We start from the raw sequence: 14,121 nt of genomic DNA, 5'->3' as shown, positions 1-14,121 counted from the left end.
CACACTTCTTTTGTGGATTGTAAGTCAATACAGTTGAGAGGTGTGTGTGTGTGTGGTTGACGGCGCCGCAGCCTTGGGTAATGATTTCCACAGAACAACCTGAGGAGCACGTTATGCTGTCACTGTGCAAATGTTTCAAATTTAAGGGCTGATTCACTCAAATAAAAATAACTAAAAAATGTCACGTTTTCTGCAAATCTAACAAATATTTTAGAGTAAAAGCTGCAAACTGTTTGCATGGGCCGTTTTGAAGTTGATGTGGTTTTGTGTTTTCAAGCGTGGAGCTCCACTGTGCTGCCCTGACGTTGGCCTCGCAGCTGGGGATTCGGCTGGTGAACTCTGACCCGCAGGTAACGACCAGCACATCATCATCAGCTGTGTAGTAATCCTGCAAAGAATCTGAGGGGTGGAGGTTGTTACCACCAGCCTTCAGCCTTGTCCTGGTCCCTTTTAGTTGTAGCTAGCTGCTACTTTAGTGATTAATGCCTTTACTACAGATCAATGGTTCCAATATGGGGGAAGTATTGGTAACATTCAACTACTACATTATATTGCTTCACCAAATTAAAATGTTTATTCTGCATAAATATGTTCTTTTAGCTAGACTCTGGATGCGTTAGATGAGTACATAGGATGTTTTCCCATTTACTTACAGTGCAACCTTTCTGCTGTGTTATTGTTTGATAAAGCCCAAAATGTTATCAGTGCATAGCAAGTTTAGATTGCAGGCAGACCAGTTTAGAACCAGTTCTCTTTTTTTATCAGTTTTACTGGAATACAACCAGAATGTGGTTTGGCATTTCCTTGCTGAAATAAGAAAGGTGTTCCATGAAAGAGACACCATCTGGATACTAGCATAATCTGTATGTTGTTTAGCATTAATGGTGCCTTCACAGATGTGCAGGTTAACCATCGTGTGTCCACCGATGCCCGTCTCTATTCCACGACAAGCGTTGTGGACTCTCTGCAAGACTCTGGATCCCTGGGAATTATTACAAAGCTTCTTTAGCTCTCAGATCTTTCACGAACTGTTGTGGGGGGTTTTAGCATAGCACATCCTTTCTTTTTTTTATTTTATCAATGTCCCAAGGTATTCACAGTAAGCATACACCAGCCACCATATGCTCTGAATGAAAAATATGTTCTTGCTGTGGACAAAAATGTGAAGCTTGCCGTTATCATTTTCTTACTTTGTTCTTTGGTGGAACTGTATTTGTATTTGTGCTCAAGTGGCAAATACATCTGTGAGAAGTGGGTTAAACTTCCTCATTCATATATAGCTGAACTGTATTTTTCTAATTAATCTACCATCTAGAGTTTGAGTGCAGTGGCTTGTTTCGCTCAGTGGGGGGCGTTGGTGTGCTCGTGCTGCAGCGAGGAGCGACCAGCGGAGGTCAAGCTGGCGGCCTCAAGGGTGCTGGTCAAATGTACGTCCACCCTGCTGACCAGCCCTCGTCTGCCACTGGGTGAGCCTCAGTAATGTAACAGCCTGAAGTTTGCTTTGATGTGAGAGGCTGCTTGTGGCTGATGACCTTGTGTATGAGTATCTATCTGTCTGTGTGTGTGTGCTGTGGCAGGTCTGTCCACGACAGTTTCACTGTGGAGGAGTCTGTTCGTGCTGCTGCAGGACGAAGACCAAGAAGTCCGAGATTCAGCGTCTGACTTCATCTTTAACGTGCCAGCTCGTCTGCTCAGTACAGGTACACGCTAACAGCTGTGCATAAGCATGTCCTTGCAGACTAACTAATATAAACGTGTACCCAGCACTATTTAAAAACTTGGGTGGGTGGATTTTGTTATTACCTGCAGTGCTTAGTGACTTCAGTATCATGCAGAGTGAGTATGTGGGTTATTTTTAACTCCCTGGCCAGTAATAATTACAGCCGCATTTAACTGCTGTTGTTCTGTGACCTATCCGGTCCTCCTGTAATTTAAAAGCCATCCAGAGTCATGGCATGGTTATTCATAATAAATCTGTCAGTTCTTTATCTACTTTTTAAAAATCCTCTTATAAATTTTGCTAAAAACAACAGAAGTTATCAAATAACTTCATAGATGGATTCGTGCTAACAGTCAGTTAGCATGGACACATGTCACATGCAGTGACATCAGTGGGTCAGTGTAGCTGCTGCAGGCCAAGAAATACTGTTGTTCACTTTGAGCCTTTTTTCTTGTTTTTAAGCTGCTTTTAGTTTATATTATGTCAAACAGGTACTGTAAGTAAGCTGAAATGTACGGTGGCCCTGAGAGGTTATTTTCACTGCAACAAACAACCCGTCAACAACCTGTCGAATTTCACAAAATACAACACAAATAGAAAAAAATCAACACAAATGAAGTTGAATAAAACACAGTAAAACTAGGAAAAAAACAAAACTTATAAAACAAAAGAAAGTGTTTTTGGAGAAACAACAACATGACGGCGGAAATGAAAGAAACCAAAACACGTGAAGGATCGGACACTTAAAGAAGGGGAGGATTCTTCTGTGTTGTGCGGCAGAACAAGGTGCAGTTATTCACATAATACTGTCGATACACGTTTGATGTTATCTTCAGTTTTTGTGGCATTTTTTCTTCTTTCCGTTGTGTTTTATTCCATATGTGTTGCGTTTTGAGTGCTTTGGGAGTATTTTTCTTGTTGGAGAGCATTTGGCCTTTCAGGGCTACCGTAGATATGCTGTTGACACTTCTAGTTTGAGTGTGCTAAAGAGTATAGAGACAGCTTTCAGTTGCTTTCAGGTTGCTGTGATAATGAAAGAAACTTAAAGATCAAATTATTCTTATTCAAGTTCTGAAGTCTCTTTTTTTTCTATGATTTCTGTTTTATAGTAATTTATCAAACTGGCCAATGTTTTTCTGTCTTGGTGTTCAGATCAGAAATCATTAGGATCTTTTCCATATTTTCTGTTACCATGGTGACTGCTCACATTAAAAGCTCAGTAATTGAAAGTTCAGTTTTAAGTCCCCGTGCGCTAAAAGCTCTGAACTCTGTTTGACACAGTGTTTTTCTACTCCTGGTTCTCGATGTCGTCACTAAGAATGGATCTTCGTAACACGATCTCAGGCACAGAAACCTTACCCACCTGCCGTTAAGGTGTTTTTGACAGTCAGTCAGAACAAAGCTGGGCTGAAGGGATGTAAGAGGGAGTCGAAACGGCTCATTTCAGAAAGTAGATGAAACAAACGTCTGCATCAGGACCCCTTATGAGATAAATAAGGCTAATTTTGAACTGTGAATTATGCAAAGCTACTCTAGTCCAAGAATAAAACCAAGTCAGAGCCTCCTGGCTTACACCCACATTTCTCTTATGGCCCGGGCTTGCCCGTGTTGGCTACAGACTACATGAAATAAAAGTTAAATTACTGGGCCCTAACACCAAACCAACAATAATACATAATGCATGTGTATATATAAACAGACACACACTAACAAAAAGCACCACAGACACATGCTAATGTTAAAAAGGGCCGATGACATCATTTTGCACGAAGGGTTGGGGAGCATTCCTGGAACGAAGGGCGCTAATTCTAAGATTGACAGTTTGCGAGAGTTAGGACTGTGTGTGCGTGTGTGTGTGTGTGTGTGTGTGTGTGTGTGTGTGTCTTTTGTGGTCATGTGTCATTGTTTCTGGAATGTCTGAGGGCTGCGTTCTGAAGAACTTGTGCGACGGCCGGCCTTACTGAACGGTAAGACCGATTCACCCCAGTGCCGCTCTTATCCTCGCTTATCTGAGAGGACTGACAGCTGGCTGCTCCCTCACAAACAGCTTTACTGTGACTTCCTGTCCTCACAACACTCACTTCCTGTATTTTCCCAGCTCCCCTGCAGGAGCCACCCTTATTGTGTCTTTCCTCATTGATAGCATCTTGTAACAACGAGATGCAACGAGAGCCTGAAAAAATAAAACAATTTAAAAAAAAAAAAAAAAAAAAAAAAGGTCTGATGGCAACACTGTTTGTAGATTTGGTGGGGGGGAGGGGGGCATAGTCATGGGGGAAGACTCAACCCGAACTGTGGTTTAGCCGAAGGCTGATAAGTGACGGGGTTTTCTGTATTTCAGTTTGCTGTTTTTATTTCATTTGGTGGCCGTAAAAGCAAACAGTCAAAAAATCCAAATTTTCCCTTAAAAGCTGAGCCTGTTTCACCACCTCAGTACCAAGGAAACAACTCAAAATCCCTGGAAGTGTTTTGATACCAGTATTTATACAAAGGCACTGTGCGTGCGTGTGTGTCTGTGTGTGTGCTATAAGTGTTTATGTATATAAGGCCAGACTGGGTCAGATAAGCTGTAAGCTAAAAAAAAAAAATCAGATAGGAGGTCAGCAGCACAGCGTGACTGAGATGGAGATTTTTTCTTTCTGTGCAACAGGAAAGGAACACAATAGGCATAATTACAGAGTGGGTGTCCCAGTGTGTGTGTGTGGGGGGGGGGCATTCTCCTCTGTCCAGCGCTCATTTGGAGATGACAGCTTTTTGCATGTGGGCGAGGCGCTGAGTCTGGCACTTACCGTAGAATACCTTACATTTCCTCATGGACGATGGGGAAGGAACAAAAACAAGTGTGAGTGTTTGCCTCCACTCTACTGTGTGACCTTTCATGCTCCAGCCAAGCCATTCAAAAAATCTGCTCTGACCGCCAAGATCATGAAAATTGCACTGAATTCCTAGTTTATCCAAGCACGTGTCGTACGCACTGCAGGAATGCAGCACGCAGCGCACAAAGGGAAGAAATGAGACGGTAAATTGGTGATCTTGTACCAGATGATTGGGCGACTTGGCCAAGGAAGTCGAATTCCTCGTGCAAATGAAAAACAGCAGAAAACCAAAAAAGAATCACATCCCATTGATTATCTTTTTTTTAAACTCCTTTCTTGGGAAAATATGTCATCTTTCTTCTTTTAAAGCTTAGAAATGTTCTAAAATTATATCTGCGGCAGTTAGCTTGAAGAACATCATGGTGCTTTGGCAGTACCAAGGCCGATTTAATGAAGTCATCATGACCAGAAGAACACATGCACTGCTTGTGTGTGTGTGTGTGTGTGTGTGTGTGTGCCACTGTGCCTTGTGTTAGACCGTATAGGTCACATGAGAAGAAGGAATTAACCTGGAGTGCTAAATTAATCCTGAGCTGCTGACTTTGCAGCAGGCTGTGAGGCCAATTAAAGTTGTTTTATCATTTGATTTATTTGTGATCGGTCTTTTAACTAAAATGGCAAAAGTCTGGTGTTGTTTCCGTCTGCCTCTGAATATGTAACCTTGCACAAAGGCTTTGACTTCTTCTTCTCCTTCACCCGCACTGACATGAAGGTTTTCTCTGAGTGGCGACACCTGTGATTCAGGAGAATATCGCAGGAAATGCTCACATCCTCAGTGCTGGTGTAAACATGACAGACCTGTGGCTAAAAGACTGTTTACGTACAACACGACCATGGCGCTTAAGGTAGCTTTTAATGTCAAAGTGACATGTTGTTGAAACGGTGAAGTTCTCTGCCGCCTCTCCAGAGACCCGATGCTGGCAGCGAGTCCTTTGGCTCGGTGACCAATATAATATCTCAACCCTTAACGCTGCGGACAGAGCGCCAAGAGCATAGGAATAGTGCCGCATGCTTTTCCACACCATACACACAGTATATAGTGCAGTGCCAGTGGAAAAACCCAGCTTTACTGTGTTTGTGTCTGTGAGAGTGTGTGTGTGTCTATTTGTGCCTTCCTCATTCCCTTCAGGCCATCCAGTGTTACATGAAGGGTAGTGTGTGTTTTATGACCTGCCACTGCAGAGTCAAGTATCTGAGGTGTGAGCTGCTTCAGATGGAGGCGGTGACTCCGGGCCCTTTGATATGGAGGACAGGCAGAAATGTGGGAACAGAGCCGGGTTCAACAACACACACAAACACGTAACACACACAACATAAGGAAATGTTAAAAACCTTTTCCCAATTTAAGGAAGCAGTTTAAAGATTAAAAACACTGTGTGTGTGCTCTGTCTGTGCTCTGTCTAGTGGTGGTTGAGTCTCACTTTTGGTAACAGATCTGATTTTATTGTTAACAAAGATTAGGGTCCACTCTGACTGCTTTGTACCTACAGATTTAGACTATTAACATATAAAGCCTTTGTGTCCATTCACTTTAAAGGTGACCGTGTGTAAAATCTCACCATTAGACATCAGTAGATTACAGATTCTGGTCAACTGACTTCTGTTTTCTCCCAATTCATGTGCATCATCTTAGCTACAGTGGTGAACGTTCATCTTTAGTGAGTGTGCGACGTTAGTCTGCTGTCAGTGTGCCAGGGTGGCGACGTCTAAAACTTTGCGAAAGGAGTTCGATACAAGTCGATGAGTCAGTGAAGCTCACAGTGAGGATTTTCTGAACTTTTCTGTTAATAAACGCTGGCGTTAGCTGCTGTTAGCCAGCATTAGTGAAACTTTCCTTGAAATGTATCGAACATTGTTGAGCTCATAGTGAAACTTGGCAAATAAACTCTCACTTTCTTCCCTGAGCTGCGACCCACAACCATTGTCCTGGATAGGAAGAGCAAATCTAACTGTCCCCCACCCCACCCCCACCCTGGCAAACTGGCACCACCTTCCAAATACCTCTAGACTAATTAGGTCTGAAATCAAACTCTGTTTGTCCTCGCTGGACCTCCAGCACTGTCACGGACTTAGGCCAGGACCAGAGGGAAGACTTTATATATAGAGTATAGAGGGATTTGGATGGGGCGGTTGAGATGATTTGGGCTTTGTGACATGGGCTATAAGAGGGCTTTGATTAGAATTCTGATTAGTGTCACGCAGATTAACAGTGAAATGCTCAGCACACAGGTCAATCTACGTATGAAATATTTAATGTAAGTTTGCTCATTTTTTTTATATAAAAATGTGCAGATTTTCTAAAAAAAATTCTTATCAGAGCTGGTCGTGATTCTTGAATAGTTTTTAAAAAGTTAAAGCTTAAATGGTACAGGCTTGCCACGACTAGCTTCAAAGAATAGTCAAATACCATCAAATGCCCATACAGAGTTCTGAGACGGCACTCTTTCTTGCAATTTTTAAAAAGTTGATTTGGGTCTGTATCAAAATGTAGAGAGCCCTGCTTTTACTGGAGCTCCACCAAGTTTCAGGGGGTATTCATGAGGGGTCACCCCCACCAGACGGGCGGCGACTTCGGTGTGGACATTTACGTTTATAACCGTGATAACTCGAGAACAAGGTGACGTAGGATTTTGAAATTCATACCATAGGTGGATCTACTAAAACATCTTGGACTCTTTTGACTCTGTGACATCGGCCTTAACATCAAGGTTAGAGGCCAATGTTTCTGAATAGTTATTCACATTAATGGGTTTTGGCTGGGAGGAGGATGTTCTGCCTACTTCAGTTCTTTGCTTTAAGGCAGGGGTGGAGACTCCAGGCCTCAAGGGACAGTGTCCTGCAGGTTTTAGACATCACCCTGGGTCAGCACACCTGAATCAAATGATTAGTTCATTACCAGGTGTCTGGGGAACTTCAACACATGTTGAGGAGTTAATTTAGCCATTTAAATCAGCTGTGTTGGATCAAGGACACATCTAAAACCTGCAGGACACCGGCACTCAAGGCCTGGAGTTGCCCACCCCTGCTCCAAGGTAACCCGCTGCTAGCGGATGCTGTGTTTACATCAACGATATCAGGATTGGTATCAGTGTTCTCGTTCTGCTCTGTACCAGAAAATGACTGAGCATTTTCCATGAAACATCAAACTGATTTTCAAAACGATGCAAGTTTTGCAAATTGTTCTATCCTTCATTATACAGTAGACTCCATTGACAGGACCGTATTTTAAAGGCCAATCCCAGTGAACCATATTCAAACAAACAACATGGAGTAACCTATTTTGCTTACTGTAAAGACAGCGACGGGCTGTTCAGAATGATGCCTTTCATTTGTTTACACTGGATGATGCAGTTGATCGGAAGCGAATGGCCCGGTGGAGCCGAAGGACGCTCGCTCGTGAAATGGGCCTCTTCCTATTGCAGCACAGCACTTAGTTGCGCAGTAAACCTGAGGTTTGTGTCACTCAGACGTTGTTGTAAAGCACACAGAAAGCAGAGGAGAATTACTCAAGGTTTGACTTGCTGCTGGGTCCTTTACTTTTGGAATAAATAGGCAGTTATTTCACCCTCCAGTGAAAACACACAGACAGAATTAGTGTTTTCGCTGCTTTCACCGTCTTTCACTCGAAACGACAGCCCGGGGAATGAGATTTTAATCATTTGGTGGGTGGTGTGAAATAAAAAGTCACATGTCTGCAGTAATGACTAGTGTCTGCAGGCTCTGGTGCAGTGTGTCTGTGTGCAGTGTTTTCACTGCAGTGTACAGTAGTGGTTGTGATGTGCTCTTAAGATAAAAACTGCAATGCACCGTGTCAACGTAGGTATTTCGCAATCTAACCATATCGAAGTAAATCGTCCTCATTAAGCATCCTCGTTTATTGTGAAACATCTGTAATCAGACCTAGATCTGAGAGGAGTAGTGGGTCAGTTGAATGTTTACTCCAGCCCCTACGGGAGTATCTGTGGCTGTGTTTACTCAGAGCCGGATTCTCTTTATATTTGCTTTTCAGGACCATGGAGAATACATAAAAATGCCATTTCTAATTGTTAGAAGGGAGTGCACTTCTCCATCAGCTTTAAAGCTAATGCACATTTTAAAGTTTTTTTTGTTTAATGTAGAACTAAAACCTGAATTTAGTGTCCACTGGGAGGTGAGTCACAGATCAGAACATAAAATCACCTCTAGAATGACTAATTGTGACGTTTGCCGGTAATCTGTGTGTTATCTCATGTACAGAAATCCATGTATTTACTTTTTGCCTGTTAAAACAAACATAAGCTATTTAAAGACAGATCTGTGCAGATGACGTTATACTGCATGCTTCTAACGACAAGAAAGCTGAGAGTTCACAAACACATAGGTGAGGTGAGGTTTCCATAATTGACTGATAGGAGCCTGTTTGGCCCCTTGGTGAGGCGGTTTTTACTTGTGTTTGACTGAATAAACACAAGACTGCGATGATGAGGCTGCCAGAATACTCCCACACCGTAATATGTGTGTTAATGCTCGCTGAGGTTTCGTACTAGGTTTCGTACGTTTATTATCTGGTTTCCTCTTCTCGCCGTTGTCGTTGTTGTTGTTTCTCTTGATCTTGACACCAGAGGAAGCCGGGGCTGTAAAGTGTTTTTATTTTGCACCTCTCTCACTATCTCACACCTTTGCTTCCTGCAGCATCTGCAGCGCACGCTGTGAACAAGAAAGACTTCTTGTTCTTCTCAAGGAGGTGGTGTGTGTGTTTCACACAGAGATCTTCAGCAAGAACTCTGGTACTTGATGAAGTCTACAATATTCTGCAAAACTCTGCATGTGCAAGCATACATGGATATACAGGAAAAACAGAGTTTGTGCTCTCACAAGTTTGAAAGTAAATATGTGGCAGGAGCATCTTTATTGTTCAGCACAGCCTGAACTCTCTTAGGCAGCTTTCTTGTCATTGATTTAAGGAATAGTTCTCTGGACTTCTTGAAGGACATTCAAAGCTCTTCTTTGTTTCATTGAATTCTACCAAGATGATCCAACACAGCTTCAATAACCTTAAGGCCATGACTGATAGTGGCACTGCGATGGCACCGTGATTGGGCATTGGTAAGATGTTTTCCAGATGGTACTGTGTGGTGCATCAAAATCTGATGGTACTTTTCAACTTTGAGGAGATCCTGAACACCACTGTCTGAGGCCACGTCCACACTAATATGTTTTTGTTTGAAAACGCATCTTTTTCTCTCCGTTTTTGGGCAAGGAAAACTGAGCTTTTGAAAACTCTCTCCAAAGTGGACACGTTTGAAAACGCCGTTTTCTCATCGCAGTGTGGAATGTGAACCCGGAGCCTTTTGAAAACAATGACGCATTTTAGTCATATGATGCAGTCATGTGACCAATTCAGCTAAGATGCAGGACGGCATTGTAGTCTATATTCTCGCTCGATTTTGCACGTTGTACTTTTGTGTTACTCACAGCAACAACTCCACCTCATTGTCAGTCCATTTAAAAAACTTGGAGCTTTTCCTCGACAATTTGCTGCGACGTTTCAAAGAGCCGGAAAGTAAATAAACGGCAGACAGAAATGAGGCAGGAATCGTCTTATGTGTCACGCATGCGCAGTACGGAACATAAGCGTTTTCAGCCGTTTCAGTGTGGATCCGCAACTTTTTGGAAACGATTAAAAAAAAATAGTATGTACCAGCGTTTTTAGACGAAAACACCGTTTCCAAACTTATGCAGATTAGTGTAGAGGTAGCCTGAAATGCAACCCAAAGCCATGGCAGAACCTCCACCGTGCTTTACAGATGGCTGTAGACATTCACTGCTCTGTCTCCTGACCTCCTCTTTATACAATAATGACCAAATATTTCTGATTTGGTTCATCTCTCCATAAGATTTTCAGTCCAATTCTCGTGTAATTTGGCGAAACTCAACCTTTTCTCCCCTTTCCGTAGCTTAAGAATGGCTTCCTGACAGCCACCGTTCACTGAGACCATTTCTAATGAGGCTCAGGTGAACACTGATAGATCAACTAAAGGAAAAAATCCTCTGAACGTGGCCAGGTACAAGTGAGTGGGTGTCTAAGACAAATTTGTCAGATGTGGGCGGCTGAGTTGAAGGAATGAACTCCCACCAAAGCGAATGTGACAGGAAGTGTCCAGGATTTCTCCCATTGCCCTGACAGCCCACTGATCACCCCCATTCCTGTCATCTGCCCCTCACTGTCCCCACAATGGGAGACCTGACACCCCTTCACCTGCTGCAGAGGCTCAGTTTGTAATGTGCAGACCTGTGCTCTTACTAAAACACACAGGTCTTATCGCTGCCTCTTCATTCAGCTCTGTAATGATGTGTGGCTGCAGCAGGACAAACAGGACCATACTGCTATTAATTACTTTATAATAATCAATAGATGTCTGCTTTTTACCAAACTGAGTCTTGCAAAAGCAAGTCATTTGGAAATGTATCCATTTTCTTAATTTTCAACAGATTTTTCTCTGATGATTCTCTACGGGGACCTTGCCATCCTGTGTTTAGTTCGAGTCTATGAAAACGGAACGTAATGTGAAGACAGCGATTAGCATACTATGACCCTACGGTTATTATGATAAGCAAGGCTGAAACAAGGAAGGAAATGAATTCGTACGATGCAAGATCAGATTACTTGAGTTTTGTGTCAAACTGTTTTTACAGAGCTCGCTTTTTCTGTGAAAACATTTTTAGAGTTGTTTACCTTCTTCGGAGGGTCACCGTAGAGAGAGTGGGTATAAAATGAGGGGGGAAAGTAAGAATTACTCCAAAAATGAGTTCCAGTCTGCCAGTTTTTCACACCCATAGACTGTATATAAAAGATGCACATAAACAGTTTGCTAAGCCTCCACTTTAGCTTTATGACCATAGCCGTGACTTCAGCCAGACGTGACCGCATTTAAAGGAGGAGGCTGAGCATCCACAGTATTGTCTGCTGCTACTAAGCTCTGTTAGCAATGGGCCTCCATAAACTGTATGGATGCAATGCACAGATGCCCGCTAATTAATGCTAAATATAGAATCTTATTCACCAAAACTAGAGCACAGATTTTAGTTTAGTTGAAGTTTGTTGACTCAGTTACCAAAGGTCAGGCGTTTAAAGTGCTTCCAAGGATGAAAACTTTAAGCCTTAACATAAGTTTAGGTGGTGAGTCTAAATACATAAATCGTTTCTCTCTTTGTAGCTGACATTAAGAGCAAATTTAGCTATAGAACCCTTCATTTCTGCTATAAAGCTTGACCATATAAACAGGAGGATGTGTGGCCATTTTGAAGTCAGCTCCAATGTTGCCTCTGAGTTCTAAATAAATGTAAAGTCATTGTAAAGGAACAAATTTGTAAAATAGCACCAGTAGTTCAAGGCCATAGCATGTGGCATGCTAAATGTAATAGAGTAGTACAAGTATTTGTACATCATGGACCAGTGAGACTCTCCAGTCTGTCACCGTAAAGACATTTAGCTAAGCATGCATCCCTGAGGTGTGTGTGTGTGTGTGTGTGTGTGTGTGTGTGTGTATATATATATATATATACACATATAAAATTCTGTATAGAAGAGGGTTGATGAGGGTTGTCATTATCAATGGAAAAAGCTGTAAAACGTATGAAAATACAGTTAAAAGTTCATAATGTATGCGCTCCTTCATGTTTTCCAAAGCCTTCCAGAGGGTCGGGTTGGAGTTGGACACCAGAGGGCCCACTCTTCCCCCCTCTGTTGTAGTATTTTAGCTAAAAGTTTTAAAAAATGAGTATAAAATGCTGTGATGGACATGGATAAAGTAATGGTTTTGATTGCCTTGTCAAGGAAGATGGATGCTTCCAGTTTTTCCAGAGTCTTTTATCGTATCAAACTTTTGCTTCCACTGAAGAAAAGTAGCAGCAATGAGTTCACGAGATCAACATCAGATCTCTTCCGTGCCGCTGTGTACACTTTCCCACCAGAGAAGAAGAGATCACATGCCTGGTGAAGAGTTTGTTTTGTTTCTATCAGATTTACGTTTGAAGTAGTTTCTAAAACCATGGTTACCACAGTCTGTAACAAAGCAACCAAAGATCTCAGTGAAGGTCCAAAAAAACAAAAAGGTCAAATGTTTAAAAAGCTTGAAATGGTGCGACTGTTACACTGTTTCCAAGGTTAAGTTTTTCCCTCACTCTGCTGCCCTGCCCAGCTCAAATGTACTACAGGAGTGCCAGAGGATGGAGTGTGTGCCAGTGGATGCCAACTGCAGGGCACTCCCTCCCTCTCTCTCTCGCTCTCACACTCTCAGCCCATCCTACCCGAGCCCATTCTTCCACCCAGTGATATTGTCATTTGCCAATTGCCTCGCAGTCTTTCAACACCAGACACCACCTGATTAAAATGCTTGCGTCCAACATACTGGGCAGTAATGGCAATGAAAGACAATCCCCTTGAGAAAGAGGGGCATTTTTGCGCCAAAAAAGCTTGAGAGGGAAATCGGGTTAAGCGACGTGTGAAACCGCCGTAGAGAAGCAGATAAATTGAACGGCAGCTAAAATTTCCTATTATGTCCCCTTAATGCCGGGGGAGGGCTGTAAGGGACTTGACTTCAGAGGCAGGGCTGTCCCAGAGAGAGGCGGCTTCTTGGTAAAGAAAGGAATTTGTCACTCATGCTCTTAAACTCTTAAATCTCCTCTAATACACTACAATCAGCAGGCTCTAATGTTCACAGAGTGGGTTTCCCTCCACGCTCAGACTCCGGGCTCTGCTGCGATTTTACGCCTCCTCTCAGAAGATGAAAAACAATCTGGGTTCCCAACCCTGCATGTGTGTTTTAAACTGTATGTGTGCTCATAGGGGTCCGTATACCTCCTCCCTCCCTCCTTTCCTCTTCTCTTTCCTTGGTGGTAATGTTTTGGCTAGTGGCTCTCAAAGCCTTTTGAAGTCTCTGTGTTATCTTGGTGTCAGCTGCGGCGAAGATGGTCAAGGTGGGAGAACAATACACTCAACCGCCACGTCAGATAGTTGCAGCACGGACAACTGCAGCCGTTAAATGAAGTTATATGTTATGTTTTCCCTCTGAAGTGTGTGTCCTTGCACTTCCACTTCCTCTAAAGTCTTGCAGCACTGCGGCCTCATCACAGGCCGGCCTGTGGGTACGTGTCCGTTATGGCCCATTTGTCGAGGACTTACAAATAGCCAGAAATACATTTTTTGCTAAAACAAGACACGAACATTGCATTTGCACATCTTACACACAGAGACCGTCCTTTAATTTAACATGCAAGAGTGTTAGGAGCAGTGCTGCAATTCAAGTGTGAGCGCGTGCGCAGATTGGTGCAAGTATATTTTTGAATCTACTCATACACACCCTGATGGCGGTTGGTTGTATGAGTTATAGTTTTGTTTCCCAGAAGTACATCCAAACCCAGAGAGGACACACACACACACACTCAGTCTGGAACACAGTGTCATTGAAACATCGCAACTTCACAAACACCAGCAGCTACAAACCCACAAGGAGGTCACTGGGGGAAATCCGGTCAAGGTGGGAA

General features: G+C 42.9%; 1 protein-coding gene across 1 annotated transcript in view; it reads left to right on the top strand.

Annotated features, from left to right (window-relative positions):
* The window catches only part of thada (THADA armadillo repeat containing), a 114,012-nt gene that overhangs the window by 93,350 nt on the left and 6,541 nt on the right, over positions 1 to 14,121 (top strand). The window contains exons 34-36 of the mRNA XM_040044668.1: positions 278 to 350; positions 1,316 to 1,466; positions 1,578 to 1,700. Of these exons, the coding sequence (XP_039900602.1) occupies positions 278 to 350; positions 1,316 to 1,466; positions 1,578 to 1,700 (347 nt within the window). The remainder of the gene's footprint in view (positions 1 to 277; positions 351 to 1,315; positions 1,467 to 1,577; positions 1,701 to 14,121) is intronic.

Source organism: Simochromis diagramma, unplaced genomic scaffold (assembly GCF_900408965.1).
Source record: "Simochromis diagramma unplaced genomic scaffold, fSimDia1.1 OVJJ01000486.1, whole genome shotgun sequence".
NCBI classification, from domain to species: Eukaryota; Metazoa; Chordata; class Actinopteri; order Cichliformes; family Cichlidae; genus Simochromis; species Simochromis diagramma.
The sequence above is the reverse complement of the archived record's forward strand: the minus strand, read 5'-3'. Positions and strand labels throughout refer to the sequence as shown.